General features: G+C 62.6%; 1 protein-coding gene across 4 annotated transcripts in view; it reads right to left on the bottom strand.

Annotated features, from left to right (window-relative positions):
- RPTOR (regulatory associated protein of MTOR complex 1) overlaps positions 1 to 18,974 on the bottom strand; it is a 335,760-nt gene continuing 316,786 nt past the window's right edge. For all 4 annotated transcript variants that reach the window (XM_086685560.1, XM_086685561.1, XM_086685563.1 and 1 more), the window contains 7 exons: positions 16,010 to 16,114; positions 6,738 to 6,844; positions 5,304 to 5,431; positions 3,891 to 3,977; positions 2,949 to 3,065; positions 2,480 to 2,609; positions 1 to 1,798 (listed from right to left, as the gene is read on the bottom strand). In XM_086685560.1, the coding sequence (XP_086541686.1) occupies positions 1,730 to 1,798; positions 2,480 to 2,609; positions 2,949 to 3,065; positions 3,891 to 3,977; positions 5,304 to 5,431; positions 6,738 to 6,844; positions 16,010 to 16,114 (743 nt within the window). In that variant the 3' untranslated portion in view covers positions 1 to 1,729. The remainder of the gene's footprint in view (positions 1,799 to 2,479; positions 2,610 to 2,948; positions 3,066 to 3,890; positions 3,978 to 5,303; positions 5,432 to 6,737; positions 6,845 to 16,009; positions 16,115 to 18,974) is intronic.

The following is an 18,974-nucleotide window of genomic DNA, read 5'->3' as shown; positions in this document are numbered from 1 at the left end:
TCACCTCTGCACTTGTTTATTGTCATGAACAGTTGTTTGCTCTTTCACTCCGCAATTCTCATTTGGTAAAATAAATAGAGATAAACGAACTTTCAGGGCGTGCTCCGTGGAGCCCCGGTTAACTCCATGATTGGATTTTCGCTTCAGACCCGGGATGGCCCAGCGGGCCGCGGCGCGGCGGTTCTGAGAGGGGGCACAGGAGGCCCCGCCCGGCGGCGTGCAGTCCCCTGCACCACATCCACCCGGGGGTCAGCTGCCGGGCGCGGACCCTGTCCCGGAGCCGGCTCCCGGGGCACACCGGCATCCCGCGGCCGCAGAGCCCGGGCAGCGCCGTCCCCGGAAGGCGCCCCTCGGTAGGGCACTAAACTTCCGTCACCGCTGGGACGCACATTCCCGTTATGGCCTCTTATTGGCAGAATTAGTTAAGCCAGCTCACTGCTCTATCTGAATAATCTTGATTCCCAAGGAAAAATGGAAAAAATGCTTTTCAGAATATCATCATTGTGGTTTTGTTTTACAAGCGCTGTTTGTAATCGCTTAGCACGTTCCCTGTTGTCCTTCTTGGGGCTAAACCGTCCCCGTGGCTCCGAGGTGGTGCCCGGATACGGGCAGACACACGCGCACACCTGTGTGCGGACATGCGCAGATGCCCTGCCACGTGCTAACGCAATCACCAAGCAACTTTTCTGCTTTACTCACTGCAAGACATGAACTTCGCTCGCACCAGCAAGTGGCGGCAAAGGCGGTCCACCGTTCACCCACAGGCACCGGGGCCCCAGCTGCCTCCGCCCCCGGGCAGGCACGTGCTGCGCCGGGCGAGGAGGCCGCGGGGCCACACAAGTGCATACTCTGTGTTGGTTCCAGTGTGGAGACCACGGGCCCTGCACATGCATGTACACCCGTATGGGGAGGCCACAGGCCTGAGCGGCTGTCACTGCCCCTGCCCCTGCCCCTGCCTGGGGAGCAGCAGCACTTGAGAGAGGCAGGCCCTGCGGCCTAAGGGTGGTGGCCAAATCCCCACGGACTGGCCACACATGTCGAAAGCCACAGGCCCCTCCTGCTAGCGGGTCTGCGGCGATTGGGGCTTGTGCAGGGAAGGTGGGCTGTGTGGGGGAGGGGCAGCGCCGGCCCTCCTACGGTCTGGCCACGAAGGGCCCCCGTGGGCAAGGACTGGCGGTTGGCAGGAGGCTTGGGCTGTCTCCTTCTGTGCATGTGGGCTCCGTCTCTTGAATCTCCCGCCTCTCCCAGCCCGCTTGGAAACCCCCCAGGAGCGCGTGTGCAGAAAACGGGCCAGCTAGCTTGCAGCCAGGGGAATGCGGCCCAGGCTGGCTCACGGCCAGGCAGCAACCCAGAGACCTACGTGAGCCCCAGCGCTGGCCCGTCCGCCAGGGTGGCTGAGCCCTGGGGAACGGCTTCTGTCTCGGAGCTTTCGTGGAGCCAGTGCTCGGGTCCCTCGCCAAGTAGACCGAGTGTGTTTCCCCCTTTAAAAATCTCAGAAGCAAAACAGGACGGGAAGGGTGCTGGGACGTTTGCGGCTGTCCCCGGGCTGTCACACGGCAGGACTCTACCAGAGCCCCCTTCCCTGGGCTCCTGGGCGTGACAGCGACCACAGACGCACAGACAGACAGCGAGGGGCCTCCTGGAGCCCTCGGCAGCAGGTCAGGACCAGTGTGGAGGGTGGCGCGGCGGGTCCACTATGTACATGGAGGCCTGGCAGGAGGGGCGCCCGCTATCTGGCCCGCTTCTCCACCGAGTACACGGAGATGTAGTAGTCGTTGCTGCCCACGGCCAGGTGAGGCTGTGGAGGAGAGCAGGGCAGGTGAGCGAGCGGGCGGGCGCCATGGGCCTTCTTCATCCCCACCCCACCGCGGCTCTCGGCATGGGCCCCGCAACCCGAAGCAGGGACTCTCGGGCTCCCCACGGCTCCCCGCGGGGATGGTTCCGGGGACCAGAGCCCCACACCTCATGAGGGCTGTTGGCAGAAACCACAGACTAGGGGAACGATCTGGGCTGCTCCTCCCTGAGGAGCACAGGCTGGGCAGGGTGCCCCGGCCCCCCCTCACTGCAAGGTTTCTCCAGGGCTGGTGTCAGTGCAGGGGCCAAAGGTGATGATGGGAAGGGCAGGGCGGTTTCCTGTGCGTGTAGCCCACGATTCCCTGCTTGATGGGGGAACCCGGTGCTGCTTCTGGAGGCAGTTTGGGGGCCATGACCCCCCGAGACCCTAGGACCCAAGAAGATCTGGTTTCGTGCCATTCTCAGACACGGGGAGGGGGAGGCCTGGGGCGCCCTGCGGGCTGACTGTGGGGCGGGGCCAGGCTGTAGCCCCACCTGCCTGTCCCGAGTTCCCCCGTCCCTCCCGTGTAGCCTCCAGTCCCCATGCCCCCCCTGCTATTCCTGCAGGACCCTCCATATTGCCCTGTGTCCCTGCGTCCCCCTGACCCCTCCCACGGCGCCCCCGGCCCTGTGTGCAGATACAGACCCAGTGCGGGTGGAAGGCCAGGCAGCTGATGGCCCCGACGCGCTGGCCCATAAACCCGTCGTAGTATTTGATGTTGTTGATGAGCTCCCCGTTCCCGCTGTAGATGGCCGTGAACTGGTTCATGGAGCCGCTGCACACAAGAAGGTCTGGCGTTAGCCTTCCGGCTAGGGTGGTGGCCCAGAGGCGAGGCAGAGGCGGGGCTCGGTGCGGGTGGGGAGGCAGACGCGGCCACAGGGGAGGTGGCCCTCTCTCTTCCTACATCAGCCCCGTCCCAGACACGGGGGCTGACCTGCCCGCCATCACCCAGGCACGAAGGGCCCCACAATTATGTGGCTCCGGCGTGCTCTCCTTCCCAGGCAAGAGGGGGCATAGCGCCTGCTGTTTACACGGAGGCCCAAGACTGACTTTGGGTGCTCTGAGATGGTCTGGGCAGGAAAGGGCCCTCATTTTCTCTTAGCTTGGCACCTACCAGGCGATAAGGTTTGCCTGGGGGTGGATGTCGAGGGCCGTGAGCCCCTTCACGATCTGAAGGACATTCACAGACTCAGGCATCCGAGGATCGAAGAAGCGCACATCTCCGTTGACACTGTTGGGAAAGGGTCACTGCCAGTGAGGCCGGGGTGGGCCAGCCCCCGAGGCAGAGCACAGGCCCACCCCACCCCACTGGCCTTCACGACCAGGACTGGCGCCAAGCCCCGCCCCCCCCCCCCCCCCCCCCCCCCCGACTCCTCTCCGCGGCCACAAAGGGCTCTGCCTCTAAGGCAGGAAGTAGCAGTAAGTGAAGACACGGGGGAGGATGTGAGTTATTGGTTTCATTTCTAGTCCCGGAGATTAGATTCTGTGCAGCCAGGGATGCGGTTACAGGACGGGGAGGGGGGGAGGCCGGGAGGCCGCACGTCACCCCTGGAGGCCACCTTTCCTGCCCTTGGTCTCTGGTGGGCGTCGTTCTAAGAGCTATGTTCTGTTTTTATATTACAAACAAGGGAAACAGCATCTCTTTGAAGAAATGGTGTCTTTGTAGCAGTAAATTACATTTTGTTGTCCCTTAACAGGCAAATAAATATTCGCTGCTCTCAGTACAGGACTTAGCGGGCGGCAGAAACGGATTTATGGGTAGCCGATGACTCGATGCGGATATCCCACAGCCAAGGGCTGGCAGGTGCCCGCCCCTCTCCCTCGCACACCCCGCAAGCCTCCACCGAGCAAGCCTCCCGCTGCCAGTGGGAGGGACCCGTGTGTCCCTGCCCTCCCGCTGCCCCTGACCTTTCTGGCCAGTCCCAGAGTGGAGGTTAATTACTGCCCTGCCATGCCATCCTTTCCCGGCTGTTTAAATACCATGGACATATTTTAAATGGAGGAGAAAATAATGTTTTCACAGCAGAATGTCTCATAAATATTCCCTGCTCATTACCTCACGCTCATGATGTGGCCCTCGGGGTGCTTCTGGAGGTAGGCCTTCACCACCCAGGCCGTGTGCTCCCGGTACGTCATGACGCGGCTGGAGGGAGGACGATGGGGTCAGAGCCCGGGGGGCCGCCTAGGCCGGGGAGGGGGCTGCCGGCAGGGGTGGGGAGGGGGGCAGCGGTGCCCGTTCACTGCCCACTGCAGGACAGGAGCGGGAGCTGAGAAGCCAAGGGCGCGACTTCATTTTGAGCAGAGAGAAACCGCGGGTTTATTCACGGCTGTCAGGATCTGCCGTGCGCCGCGGTCAGTCGCCCCACCCACCATTCACCGTGATGTCGGGACGCGGTCGGGGCCTCCCCTCCGGGGACCATGGCACGGCTGCCCCGGAGCTCCCCGGACAGGGCACCACGCTGAGCACTGGCCGCCCCGAGACTCTGGGGGTCGGGAATGAGGACCCCAACTGAGAAGCTATCGAAACACAGCCCTGGTGGGCAGGACGCACAGGGCTCACAGCGAGCCCCAGGTCACAGGTGTGGTGCACGGACGGCCCTGGGTCACCGGCCTCAGCGGCAGGGCCACTCCACGACCCTCGGCTCTTTTGAGGCCAATTTGCCAGTTTAGTGCCTGCCCGGTAGCTGTTTAACACGACGGCCTGACGGAGGTGTGACTCACGTGCCCCCTTCGAAAGCGCACAGTTAGTGGGTTCGGGGTGGTCACTTCGGCCGCCCCCCCCCCCCCCACGATGGCTGCTTCCTGCAGTGGTGCCCGTTCTCCGGGGGACCCTCTGCAGAGGTGCCGCTGAGCCTTGGGTCTGTGCTGGGAGGCCCCACCTGACGTGGCCCGGCTTGCCCCAGTACCCGCCTCTGCGGCAAACGGCCCGCCTGGTGGCTGGTCTCACGGGGCTCCCCTGGCCCCAGGGCCACGCACCTGCCCACCTGCCGCCACTCCGTCACCCCTGGAGGCCGGCCCAGGTTCTGGGGGCAAGGTGGGTGTGAATAAGCACATCGTGCCAGGGTCCCCAGGAGACTGTGCTGCCGTTTGCCAGCGTGGGGCTCGGGCGAGTGACTGCCGCCTGTACCTCAGCTCCTGCCCACCAGCCCGGCCCGACCTGGCCCTCGGCCTGGGACTGAGTGGCGGTCCCTGGGGCAGTCACGGCCACGCAGGTGGCTCAGTGCTGCACGGTGCCCTTGTGGACGTTCCCTGACAGTCTCCCTGGCCACGCACCTCACGCAGGAGGAAGACCGAGCTCACGGAGGACAGGGCCTTGCCAGGCCCACTCCCCGCTGATTTCCTACTCCGTGTGCCATCGAATGTGGCCCTGTGGGCTTGGGGTGGGGGGGGCTCGTTCCGGGCCCAGAAAGGCGGCAGCAGTGTGCCCACGTCTGGGGGTGCTGGTGAGGGGGGGTGGGGGCCGGATTACCATTCACTGAGTGCCATCCTCCGGTCATAAACGCGGATGGAGCCGTCGCCGAGGCCAGCCACGATGAGGGAGCGGTGGGAGTCACAGGACAGGCTTGTCACGCAGCTGTCAGCGCCCGTGGGGATGTCCTGGAGCCAAGCACAGGGCCTGCGGTGAGCCCACCTGCGGCAGCCCGGCACGCCATGTCCTCCCGGGGTCAGGGACCCCCGCCACCTCCTCCAGCGGGGAAGCCAGCGAAGGCCCACGGAGCCCGAGGGACTGGTGGGGGACCCGGACTGAGTCAGGCCCACACCCACCCGAGAGCCGGTCCCCAGCCGCACACATCTCCGGGAACGGCTCTCGGGGCCAAGCTTTCGAGTGTCTCCCTCTTTCCTAGAGCGGAAGCACGTTTTGGTAGAAAAGGATCCTCCGAATTCGTTCGGGAAAGGGCCCAGGGATCTCTGCCTCTTCGCCTCTCCTCCCGGCAGCTGTAAATGCTAGAAAAGGCCAGGGGGTGACGAATGCTCGGCAGGAAAGAGAGGGAGACAAAAGGCCGCACAAGAGGGAAAGTGCTCTCCCGTTGTTGGAGGTCTGCTGCCAGTGGGCACACGGGAAGGAAATCCAACATGTACGGGACTGGAATCTGATCCGCTTACAAGGCAACAAGACACCGGATGAGACACACCCAGGTGGCTGAGCTGAAGGCGTGTTCTGGGGGCACAGACTCCTGAGTAAGGGTTGTGAGCATGGGTGGGGGGGCGGTGAGGGGGTCCACGCTGCAACAGGAGGGCCACAGGGGCCCCGGGAAGTAAGTGTGACAAAAGCCAACTGTGCCATCGCAGGACCCGGGCACCGGACAGACAGAGGTCATCTCTACCGGGGGGCCCCCTGGCAGGGACCAATGATGTGGCAGGGCCTCACGGCGGCTCTCTGTCCTTAGCCCGCCCTCCGAGGGCTTGGCGGGAGGCCCAGGGCCGGGCCGGGGAGGCCGGGAGGACAGAGCTCTGGGCCTCAAGCCACAGCCAGCACCGCTGCCCAAAGTATCAGTGGCCCTGAGCTGTTTGCGGCCCTTTGCCCCCTGGCCTCTCCGCCAGGATGTCTCGGTCAAAACCAATTCACTACTCGCTCTGTTGATTAAAACGGGAAATAAAAGATGCCTTAAGAAGCACACAGTGGAATGATTCATCGTTCCAATTTAAAATGCTTTCCCCCTGCTGCTTTCTGATATTCCCTAATTTGCATGGATAAAATAATATTTGGAAGTAATTAGGACCAGCAGAGGCTTAATCATGCTGCCAGGCAGGGTCGGGGTGTCACAGTGGACGTGCATCAAGAGGCAATTAGCCCCTGAAGGCTTGGAGGCGGGCCGCACTCCCTCCCCGCTGGGACCCCTGTTCCTGCCTCTCTGTGAGGAGGGGCCTGTCTGGGGGGGGCGGGGCGGGGGGCTGGGGTCACCTGTACTTTCATCTCGCGGTCCGTGTCCCAGATTCGGACGATCCGCACGTCCCCCGAGCTCATGAGGAGGCCAGTCTCCTGCTCCCAGTCTACCACCATCCCGGCTCCTGGAGAGACAGAATGTTCCGGTGTCACCGCGGGAGCCTGTCCCAGGCGGCCACCTGGCACCAAGGACAGCCACGGCCGGGTCCCCGACCCCACGAGAACTCCAGGCCCCGAGTCTGGGTCGGGCAGCAGTTTGGAGCCCTCTCCAGATCCCCGCTGGGCCCAGGCATCTGCCTGAGGGACAGCACGGTCCGAGGACCGTTTGTCTAAGCTGTCCCAAAGCTTCAGAGCGGGCGCGGAGGCGCTTCTCTCGACCCCGTCAAAGCTCACGGACGCAGCTTCTTGGGGTCGAGCAGACCGGGCCGTGTGTGAGGCCCACGCTGGGACTGCAGTGTTCCTAAAGTTGGCACCTAAACGTCACGGGGGGGACCCCAGTTAAAACAAGGTTACATTTTAAACATACAGAAGAGAACACGACAGAAATCTCTGACCCACCCCCCAGATCTAGTGGTTGAGGTGCTCTGCCGTTTTCGCCCTTTTGAAAAGAAGTATAGATGAGAGAGTATAAAAGGAAGCATAAATAAGTAAGATTTTAGACACAGTGCGAGCCTCACTCGCCCACTCTGATGCTGAACTGTCCCAGGTCGAGGGCATCTCCCCGAGCCGGGCTCCGTGCGACCCCCACCCAGGTGCACCTGTCCACGAACTAGGACAGCTTCCATCAACACCACCAACTTCACAAGGGGTATGTTTCCTAGCGACCTCGCTTTCCTGTAATGTTGTCTGTAGAGGACTTATCCCACCCTGTATGTAGGGGTCTGGTTAACTCGTTTAACGGTTTTTCGCTCTTCCCTGATTCTGGAGACCACGGCTCGAGTGACGACGTCTTCCGCACCCGTGTGCGCTCGGGAGGGTGGCACCCAGGCAGGGGTGCGGCTCCCGTCCTGGGGTTCACTGCCCCCAGCCAAGGCCACATCTGCAGCGTCCGTGGACACCGAGGTTGCCCCACATCCCGCGGTCGCTGGTGTTGGCGGTATTCCTTCTCACTGGACCGCGTGTGCTGTGATGACACATATCGTGACGCCAGTGTCTTGTTCTGTCACTTACGAGGTAACTTTGTGTTCTTTTGCTCACACGGGAGTCTGACGTCACATTTGTCAAACTCATTTCCGTGGCGCTGTGGCCCCTTCCTCCCCCGGAATCCCCGTTCTCCCCACTCTCAGGCTGGACGACCTAACTCCTCATTCCTTTCTGCTGCGTCTGTTTAGGGTGGCGGACCTCCCGCCAGGCCCTGATGACCCTTTCAAACCCCAACCCTGCTGTGTGCGCACAGGGCTCCCCACCAGGTACCCACCCCCCCCCCCCAAGCAGTGCTGGGAGGGGGAGCCGTGCCCAGACCTTGGACAGACTTATAACCACAGACAATGTGGCTCAGCTGTGGAAATCTTGTAAGTGCCATGGGCTTGTGAAAGAATCTGCAGGGAGAGATGGAATTTGTGGGCACGGAGTTTCCTTCTGGGGGGGTGAGAATGTTCTGGAACTAGATGGATGGTGGTTGCACATCATGACTGCACTAAATGCCACAGAGTTGAACACTTCAAAATGGTTAATTTTCTGTTATGTGAATTTCATCTAAATAATAATTTTAGAAAAGGAAACAAAAAGAAGAAAAAAAGAAAAGGCAAGCGGGACGCCCCCACCCGGCTCCAGCTTTTGCTCTCCTTGACCAGACGGTCACCTGTCTGTACGCGGAGGCAGGGCCCCTGGGCCCTCCTGCCGGGGGTGGTCCACATGCATCATTACTCAAACTCGGCTGTAACCATTCAGGAACCAGTTCAGAGGTCCTGAGAGGGGCTGTGGGCCAGCACCCACTGGGACTCCAGGCGGCCCTGGGAGGGCCAATGGTGGCCGACCGACGTGGCCTGCCTCACCAGTGTCCCAGGAACCGTTCCCGCCACGGGCCAGGGTGGGGAGGGAAACGGACCCTGTCCACCTGTGGGCCTTCTCTCTGGAGTCCCTCACATAATGGGGACCGGATGTCCTCATCCAGTGGAGACGCCAGCCTCACGTGATGAAGGTCGGATGGCCGTGCACAACAGGGAGGGACGGCCGGGCAGCAGATAACTTCGCACGGAGGGAGATGGACGAAACAGGATTCAAAAGGAAGCTGGTTCATGGCCCTGAAGACCCAAGTCTAAATGCGACTGGACAGTCAGGTGTGGTGTGAGAGAGTGGAGAGGTTGGACGGGCACAAATGGGTCACAGGAGGGAAGGTCTGCCTGTCTTCATCCAATAGACAACAACACGCCTTCACGCAGCAAGCCTCTGCACGTCCCTGGGACCGACGAGCTGGCAGACCCAGCAATCACACGACGTGGACGCAGCCTTTCAGTGGGAGACACGGAGATGGGGCAGGAGGGCCGGCCCGGGGGAGGCCACGTGACGGGTTCTCCCAGCGGCGGCTCTTCTGACCCAGGCCAATTTGACGCCCACTCCTTTCCTGTGATTCTGAGCTCACTGGCATGGGGGCCCCTGGCCGCCGCCGTCCCCACATGGGAGGGACACTGCCACACTGATGGACAGCTGCGTCGCGCCTCAGTGACGAGCTGTCAGTGCCAACGACAGGGCAGTCGGTCTGGGGACCATCCTCGGAAGGGGCCAACCCCCAGAAGGGATCACCCTTGGAAGGGAGAACCCTCAACCCTCAGAAGGGACCAACTTCTGGAGGGCACTGCCCTGGGGAGGGACCACCCTGGGGGGGACTATTCTCTGGACGAGACCCACTGGGCGTCACACCGCACTGACAGGCACATTTTCTTCTCACGACACAAGGATCATCTGCACTCCTGGCCGCACCTGGGCCATTCCAGGACAAAATCCACGGACCAGGCGGCTTGAACAAGACGCTGATTTCTCCAAATCCTGGAGGCTGGACTTCTGAGGTCAGGGCGCGGGCAGGGTCGGGTCTGGCTGGCAGACAGCAACATTCTCGCATGTCCTCATGTGGCAAGAAGAAAGATGGGGTGTCTCTTCTTACAAGAGCACTGACCCCATCATGGCCCAACCACTGTGACCTCATCAAGCCCCGATCACTCCCAAAGGCCCCCTTCTCATCCCATCATGTTGGGGATTAGGGCTTCAGGAAGTGGATTTTAGAGGCCATGCACATTTCTGAGGACAACGACTTCCCCTGGTTTGATCGGCGGTAACACTGAGCCATGTGTACGAGCCCACACGCCCCTAGAACCCTTTGTTGCATGGCCGGAGCGGGAGGTGATGTAGGGGTGACGTCAGCCAGCACAGGTGTGTGTGACCGCCCCTCCTGGGGAGTCCGCACCTGAGGGCACCCAGAACTGGCCCCATGCACACCTACACTCAGGCCCCCAGGTCGACGTAGGCCCCGGGTTTTCTGCAACGGCTCCAGCTTTAAGAAGCATTCTTTGTAAAATTTGGAAAATGAAAAGTAACTTGCTTTGTATAGACTCTGTAAGGCTTTTTAAAGAATACACAAATTCACACGTCCAAAAGTGCATCGGTCGGACCACAAGCCCTGGGCCTTTAGCCGGTAGGCCGTGGCCTTCGGGGAGGGGCGGGGGGAGCACGAGCTGGGTTTGTGTCCCGCCGCCTCTGTGCCCACCTGAAAGCCCAGCTCCCGGCCTCTACCAATGACAGAGCTTAGAGAGTCTGATTACTAGGTTTCCCTCCTGACAGGGAACACGCATCTGGCCGTGTCACAGCCGCGGAGGCTCACGGGCTCCCTGATCCGTGGACCCGCGGGGTGGCCGCTGCTGTGACAGAGAGCACACTGCCTGTGCTTGCAGACGTCCTTGGCCGTCCACCCAGTGCTCTGTGCCAGCCCCGCCGGGCACTGAGAAGCAGTGTAATGAGTGTGTAGGCCAGATGGCATCTGGAACATGGTGCCTGTGCCTCAGCACCATGATCTGGGGCCACGTGGACGGGCGGAGAGGGTCTGCGGTGGGGTGGGCGAACCCAAGGACTGGAGGCCAGAGTCGCAGCTCCCTGCACGGGGAGAGAGAAACGGGCTTGCTCTGTGTCGTTCTGGACGCAGGCCCGGGCTCGAGTGAGGGGGCAGCGGGCAGCTTGCTTCCCGGGCACGTTCTTCCTGGTGGACCCCACGAGTCTGAAGATCTTGCTCTGACTCAGCTGCCTCTCCCAAGACGCCCTCAGATACAGTCGCCTGGGTGCCGACACCACGGGCCTCGCGTTTCCGTCTGGCCCGGCGGCTCCGGGCGGGGCGTCCGCTCGGCCACCCGAGGGCTCTCACCGCGAGGAGAGGATGTGGATCTCGTGAGCTCTGGCTCCTGTTAAACTCTAGCCTCTGTGAAGGCCAAGCACGTTCCGGTTGAAAGTAGCTGGGAGCACGTGGGGCAGCCAGCGGACTAGAAACCCGCGCGCGTGCTGCAGACGGCGGGGTTTTCCCGAGCGCCGGGCACCGCGTCCGGCAGGCAGATCCTTGCGTGTGCAGACGAATCTGACCTCGGGTAGGATGTACAAGTGCCCGGAAGGTGGGAACAGTCATATTCTCTGAACCTGTGACCCTGAGACGCATTTCACAGAGGGACAGCCCTGGATGCGGAGCTCCCACTGCCGAGAAAGCCACCGCCCCTCCTCAACGCGGGTTTCCTGACCTGAAAACCAGGCACCAGGCAGTCCTGCTCCAGAGGCGCCAGACAGGGTAACGACGGGACAGGTGCACAGGGTGCCTTGTACGCGGGTGCCCGGGGACCCCGGCCAGCCTGCAGGGGGCGTCCCCGTGGGGCCCGGACACCCCGGCCAGCCTGCAGGGGGCACATCTTTCCACCCTCCTGGCTGTGGTGAAGGACCTAAGCTCAGGTTGGTTTGGTAACTTTCACAGAGCAAACGACGGGAGCGAGGCAGAGTAAGGACCCCCAGCGAGGCCCACCCTGTATTACGGTCTGGTTCTTTCTGCGCTGCCAGGCTGACCCTGATGGACACCAGGGAAACAGAAAAAGGCTTATCTGACAACTCAGTTATTTCCTCTCTTTTAAACGGACAGAGCGTCATCGAAATTGGCCTCTGAGACACGGAAAACGGCCAAGCCTCTTGCTGCACATCCAGCTTGCCCCAAGGACGCTTCCTGAGCACTGGCCAGGCGGGGCCCTGGACCCCAGGCGCGGCACACTCCGGTCCCATAAAAGGGGGAACAGCCCGGGAGAGGGCGCCTGGCCACCGTGTGGAGTGACAGGATGCCTCACCCGTGCGGGTTGAGGGCGGAGCCCAGCCCAGGACCAGCAGCTGCGCGAGGGCTCTGGGGCCCTCAAGGCTTCTCTCAAGGCCGGGACAAAGCAGGTGCATCAGCATGCCGGCCAGAGAGACCTCTGTGGTGGGTTTTGCACAAAAACAAAACCCAAAAGGATAGGTGTGCAGAGCCCCCAGGGCAAGGGGCCAGTCCTCCGGGCACAGGCGAGAAGCACAGCCCTGTGGCAAGGGGGTCCCCACTCTCCCCGTGGGACACAGGTGCAGAGCCCCCCTCTGGGGTCAGGCCCCCTCTATGGCCCCACGAGCACCTCTTAGACATCGCCGGGTTCAGAGACGCGGGTCGGGCAGCAGAAAACTGGGCTCAGGAAACACTGCTCAGGAGCAAATGATTTCACCTAAACTTACGTTTCTGATCTGGAAAGTGGGCCAAGACCACGTGAGAGCTGCTCTAGGGCTGGGAGAAGATGGGGACATGTTCCCCATTGGTCAGGCTGGCAAGCCACCCTGTCTGAGAAGGGAGCGGGGGCCTCCAGGCCGATGCGCCCTCCAGCCCGCACAGCCTCACGCACAGTGGGGCTGTCACCGGCCCCCTCACGTCTGCCTCCTGCACCGAGGGGGCTGCCCTTCCGGATTCTAGATCCGCCTGTGGTTTCTGGAGGAACAGGGGCCGCCATCAGCGCCCGTTCCCGCACACGCCGAGCGCAGGCTGGCCAGCAGCTCCGGAAGCGGCCGGCGCAAGGCTGCTCTGCCGGCACCGTCCTGGCTTTCGTGGTCCTCGCCCTGCTTGCTTCCTGGCCGCTCCCAGCGGGTGAATGTTAAGAGCGAACCAAAGGCCCAGGGCTGGTGTCAGCGTTCACACATGCCAGGCTGGACGGCGTGTTCTTGGCTCTCTGGGGCTGCCGAGGTACAGACAAGCCCGGGCCCTGTCCTGTCCCAGGCTCCGTCCCGCGGCACCGACCCTGACTGACAGCCAAGCAGCTGGACACGACCAGACCAGGTGCCGTCCGGCCCCTCGTCTGCCCCCAGCCCCCAGCCGTGGAAGGCGGTCCTGAGGCTTTCAGAGAAAGCGACCCTGCAGTTTTCCTGAGAAGCTCGAGTACTCTTTCCCAAAGAGCAGAAGCCTGTCTCCTGCTCCGGTTTTTCCTTTCCGGATCTTACACGCAGGGAACGTGTTACCAAAACAGCTCTTCACAGAACACTGAACTGTAAGTCCGTTAGATCTGAAGGGACTTCTTATTCTTAGCGCCTCAGGCCCCAGCGGCCCCAGACCCACGGCCTCGTCTGTCCTCCTGCGGAGGACGGCACCAGACCTTGCAAAGGGCTTCCGGGCACAGGCCGGGAGGCAGGCTCCTTTCCGCCTGACTCTGTAAATCACAGGTCTGGAATCTGCGCTGCCCGGACTCCCGAGGCCCCGTCTCCTCACAAGGCTCCCAAACGGTCAAATTAAGAGAGAAAAATGACTCGTTTAGAGCGTTACACATTTTATGTTTGCTAACCCAGTTTTACAGTTGTGTATCCAAGGGCAGCTGCGTGTGGGTGTTTTGGTAACCATTAAACTTATATGTGGATTTTTCAGATGGAAATAGATGCTATAACAAACTTGTATTAAATTCCGGAAATGATTACTTTTCAAAAGTTTACGTGGAAAAACCAATCTTGATCTGGAACGACTTCTCTGATCTCATGAAATGTCCTTAAATAAAGCCCACAGGATGGAGTCCCTGCCTTCGGGGTCAGGGGGCCCAGGAGGTGAAACCATGAGGCCTCGGATCCGAGGGAGATTTCCTCTCAATGGCTTTCCTTAAGATTTGGTCCCAGAGCCTTATGCAGCTACCTGACTCGACCCATGACCTCTGAGTGCTCGCTGGCTGGTGTTCTTTTGCTCGGGAGAGGATGCGTGGACAGGACAGATAAGCCCTAGCCCTAGCCCTCTCCTGGCCCCAAAGAGCGCCAGGGGCCAGACAACAAATGCCACCACGCGGACCACAGGGGCCAGGCGCCCGCCCCCAGCCAGGGCGGTCACAGGCAAGAGTGAAGGCACTCACCTTCCTGCTTTGGCAGTCAAGATAGACTGGGGCCTTTCGGGCCAGACCTTCCAGGAGGCGAGGATGATGGGTTTGGAGTGAGGGTTAGTTGGCCAGCCAGAGCAGTCGACAGAGCCAAACCATCCAAAAGGTTTGGAAGAACACTCAAGTAGAAAGAAGCAGGAAGGGTGACAGGTGGGAGTGGCCAAGGCCAAGCGTGCCACGGTCTGGAGAAAAAGGGCTGACCTCAACCAAAACGTGACCTGACAAGCGGGAAAACACAATTGCCAGGGTTTTTGGCCCCCCAAAAAGTCTCTCTCGAGGTGGAGAATCGGAAGGAGCTGAGGCACACCGTGAAACCGGGCCGAACGAGCTACTGGAACCTCCAAGTGCCTGAGTGCTTGTAAACGCCGCCGTGACGTCCACCGCGGCCGGGCCAGGAGGGCTCCCGGTGTGGGGAAGGTGCTGTCGGTAGGGCAGGGATGGGGCCGCGGGGAGCACGGAAGGGAGAGCCCGTCCCCGACTCTACGCCAGAACATGTGCATACGTGTGTGCACGCGTGAGCCAGAGGTGCCGTGAAGCTGACGGCGCGCTGACCCTGCGCCTATCTCACAAGACTTTCCATCCTTAGTCACAGACTGAGGAACCAGACGGTGACCTGGCCGCGGGATTCCAGCTGCGGACAGCTGCGTGAGGGACTTCCCGGCCAGCAGCTCTCCGGGCACCTGGTCACACCAAGTCTCCTGGGCCTGTGGGCAAGTGCCCCTCCTGTGCCCCACGTGCACGTGTGCTCAGAGGACGGGCCTCGCCCACCCGCTCCGGGGCGGACGCGGCGGGCCGGCACACCTCCTCCTGAACAGACAGCTTGCAGGGCCAGCGGGAGAACCACACGGGGTGGGCACACAGCTTTGAGAGCCGGGGAGAGGGGTTCGGGCCCCTGCCTGGACGGCCCCTGCAGGCCACAGCCAGAACTCTGAAGGGCCCTGCCTGGCGCTGCTGGGGGTGTCCCGGGTGCGCAAGAGTGACTCTTGGCGTCCCCATCCCTTCTCTCCCTTCTCTCCCTGGGGTCTCTGCCCCGGGAGCTCCCGGGTGGCTGCGGGCGGGAGACAAGCTTTTGCTCTAATCCGGGAACACCGAGGCAGAAGCGAGAGGCCCGGTGACACACAAGTGGCCGTGTTGGGCCTTGGCGGTGGTGGGGGGTGGGGGGTGATAGGATGACTGTTTTATTCCTCAGATAATTAAAACTCAGCGACGTTTTAAAGCAGTCCACAAGGAGACGTCCGCCCTGGAGCTGGCGCTGGGCGGCCCCTCCCTCACGACGTCACCTCCCTGGGAAGCAACTCGCCAGGACGGGCGCTCTCACAGAGGGGAGGGGAGCCACACAGATGACCGGCCGTGAAGAGAACGGCCACACGACAACCGGACACAGACGGGGCCACGTGGGAGCGGACACAGTCGCAGCCAGGCCGGACCGGGAGCACAGGGCAGGGGACTAAGCTGCTTTCACTGTCAGCTGAGCAGAGAGACCGTGGCCCCCGCGGCTTGGCGTCTCTGGAACCCAGCCGTGCCAGATGGTCCACGTGCCACGGCAGCACGGTGAGCCCCCGAGGGACCGGTGTGCGGCGGCAGCTGTGTCCCCCCACCCGGGCGAGCGTCCGCGGCCTCCGCCGTCCGGACAGACGTGCCCGCGTGCCACGGCGCTCGCCCCCCGAAGGGAGCTCGCCTGGGCACGGGGCACGGCCCCCAGGCCTTTCCCGCAGCGCCGGCTGCAAGCCCGGGACGAGGGTGCGGGCAGGTGCGCCCACAGCCAGGGAGCCCTTCGGGGGGCCGCGTCTCCTGCTCCAGGGCAGCCGGGGGAGAGCGGCGGCTCACAGTTGAGGCGGCCGGTGGGGAGCCACCGCCAGGGGGAGGCGGGCGGGCAGGCGGGCAGTGAGGGGCCACGCCGCTCCCGGGAGCACCCACCTCTGGTGGTGGGCAGCATGTCCGAGAGCCCCTGCCAAGCGGTCACCATCTCTGGGTTCTTCTCCAAATCCGCAAAGTTCTTCCAGACTCTGATGGCGCCGTCATCTTGGGGAGAGAAGGGGGGGAGGTGAAAACGCAGGCCTGGCCTCCGGCACGCGGGAGGGAGCGCCCCCCCCGGGTGGCAGGAGACCACACGGTCCCCCTCGAGGCGGCCTGACGCAGGAGCAGCGGGCCGGTCGCGCGTCTCCACCCTCAGACTCCTGTCTGGGCGCAGGGGGACCCGCCACTACTTTCGACTCTGGCCCCAGGTGGCTCCCTTCCTCGCAGTGACTCACCCGCACCACAAAGTCAGACCTCCGGCCGAGCCCCCAGCTTGTGACCCCAGGGGCTCCCTGCGTCAGGAGGCGGGCTGGCCGCCCCTCCCTGCCCTGGACACTCAGCACAGGGTTCTGCGAGCCTGAGTGGCGTAAGCGTGAGGCTCCACCCGTGTCCCTACGCCCCACGTGGGCCGCGCTCTCCGGACTCGCCGGCCCCTCACGCGTCGCCTCAGAGGTGGCTCCCGCCTGGAGGATGACCGCACGGGATGCCCGCTGACCCGTCCCCTCCCGCACCCACCCGTCGGCTCGTCCCGGCCCCGGTCTCCTTGACAGTGAACTTACCCTGCTCTGGAACCCAAGCCCTCGTGCTGCTTCTCTGCTGGAACCCCCTACTCCTGGGGACCCTCCCCGGTGCCCGCCGTGCTGGGGATCACTCCCTCCTCCTCCTCCGCGGTGCTCAGAGGTGCTCAGTACGCCCCGTCCTGCAGCTTCCCGCACCACCGCCCCGCCCTTGTCCACCCCTTCACCCTGATGCCTGCGGCTGAGGGAATGGCTCTGGATGGTGGCTCAACTTTGTCTGGTCCTGAGGTGGCACTGCCTGGGGAGAGGCTGCCAGCGGGACCCTTCCCCGTGGGTACATCATTCACATTGGGGCCCAGGAACCCTCTGAAGGGAAGGGGGTTCCCAGTGCAGTCAGCTCAGCTACGTTGATGGCTCAGAAGCTCAGGCCCAACACAGGCCGGGCCAGAATGGGGACATGCCCAGGATAGCACAGGACAGGGCAGGCCCAAGCTCAGAGCAGAGAGAGACAAGACAAGAGTAGGCCCAGGACAAGACAGGGACAGGCCCAGGACAGGGATAGGACAGGATAGGATGGGGACAGACCCAGGACAGGACGGGGACAGACCCAGGACAGGACGGGGATAGGCCCAGGACAGGGATAGGACAGAATAGGACGGGGACAGACCCAGGACAGGACGGGGACAGACCCAGGACAGGACAGGGACAGGCCCAGGACAGGGATAGGACAGGATAGGATGGGGACAGACCCAGGACAGGACGGGGACAGACCCAGGACAGGACGGGGACAGGATAGGATGGGAACAGACCCAGGACAGGACGGGGACAGACCCAGGACAGGATGGGGACAGACCCAGGACAGGACGGGGATAGGGCCAGGACAGAGATAGGACAGAATAGGACGGGGACAGACCCAGGACAGGACAGGCCCGGGACAGGATGGGGACAGACCCAGGACAGGACGGGGACAGGCTCAGGACAGGGAAAGACCTAAGATAGGACAGGATAGGATGGGGACAGACCCAGGACAGGGACAGGCCCGGGACAGGATGGGGACAGGCCCAGGACAGGACGGGGACAGACCCAGGACAGCACGGGGACAGACCCAGGACAGGATGGAGATAGGCCCAGGACAGAGAAAGACCAAGGATAGGACAGGACAGGACGGGGACAGATCTAGGGCAGGACAGGATGGGACAGGCCCAGGACAGGACGGGGACAGACCCAGGACAGGACAGGGATAGGCCCAGGACAGGGATAGGACAGAATAGGACGGGGACAGACCCAGGACAGGATGGGGACAGACCCAGGACAGGGACAGGCCCAGGACAGGGATAGGACAGGATAGGATGGGGACAGACCCAGGACAGGACGGGGACAGGATAGGATGGGAACAGACCCAAGACAGGACGGGGACAGACCCAGGACAGGATGGGGACAGACCCAGGACAGGACGGGGATAGGGCCAGGACAGAGATAGGACAGAATAGGACGGGGACAGACCCAGGATAGGACAGGCCCGGGACAGGATGGGGACAGACCCAGGACAGGAAGGGGACAGGCTCAGGACAGGGAAAGACCTAAGATAGGACAGGATAGGATGGGGACAGACCCAGGACAGGGACAGGCCCGGGACAGGATGGGGACAGGCCCAGGACAGGACGGGGACAGACCCAGGACAGGACGGAGATAGGCCCAGAACAGAGAAAGACCAAGGATAGGACAGGACAGGACGGGGACAGATCTAGGGCAGGACAGGATGGGACAGGCCCAGGACAGGGACAGGATGGGGACAGGCCCAGGACAGATAAAGACCAAGGACAGGACAGGACAGGACGGGACAGGCCCAGGACAGGGACGGGATTGGGACAGGCCCAGGACAGGGAAAGACCTAGGATAGGACACGACAGGACGGGGACAGACCCAGGACAGGATGGGGACAGGACAGGGACAGGCCCAGGCCAGGCTGAGGACAGGACGGGGACAGACCGAGGTCAGGACTGGGGTAATGTGGGAAATAAGCCTGCATGTCGACCTTGGCCCCCTCTCGTGTGCCCCTTCTCCCTGCCCGCCTGTCCCATCCTGGTCTGTCACCCCTGAAGAAGCACAGTTAGATCAACAGTGACTCTCAATACCCAGAGACAGCGGAGTCCTGTCTTTAAACCGCTAAAGCAGACGCCTGTGGCCCAGGGTGGCGTCCTGGGAAGCCTGTTCCAGAGTGATGTGAAGTGACCCATTTCAGACCCCTCCACCTCAACTCTGAGGGCATCACGGGGGCCAGGGGGCCGGAGGCAGACAGCGCCTTTCCCGGTCAGGGGAGGTCCTGCCCAGAGCAGGAGACGGTCCTG

The sequence above is a fragment of the Puma concolor genome, chromosome E1, assembly GCF_028749965.1.
Source record: "Puma concolor isolate L17-30 chromosome E1, mPumCon1.1.hap2, whole genome shotgun sequence".
NCBI classification, from domain to species: domain Eukaryota; kingdom Metazoa; phylum Chordata; class Mammalia; order Carnivora; family Felidae; genus Puma; species Puma concolor.
This window is presented reverse-complemented; position numbering and strand designations above follow the sequence as displayed.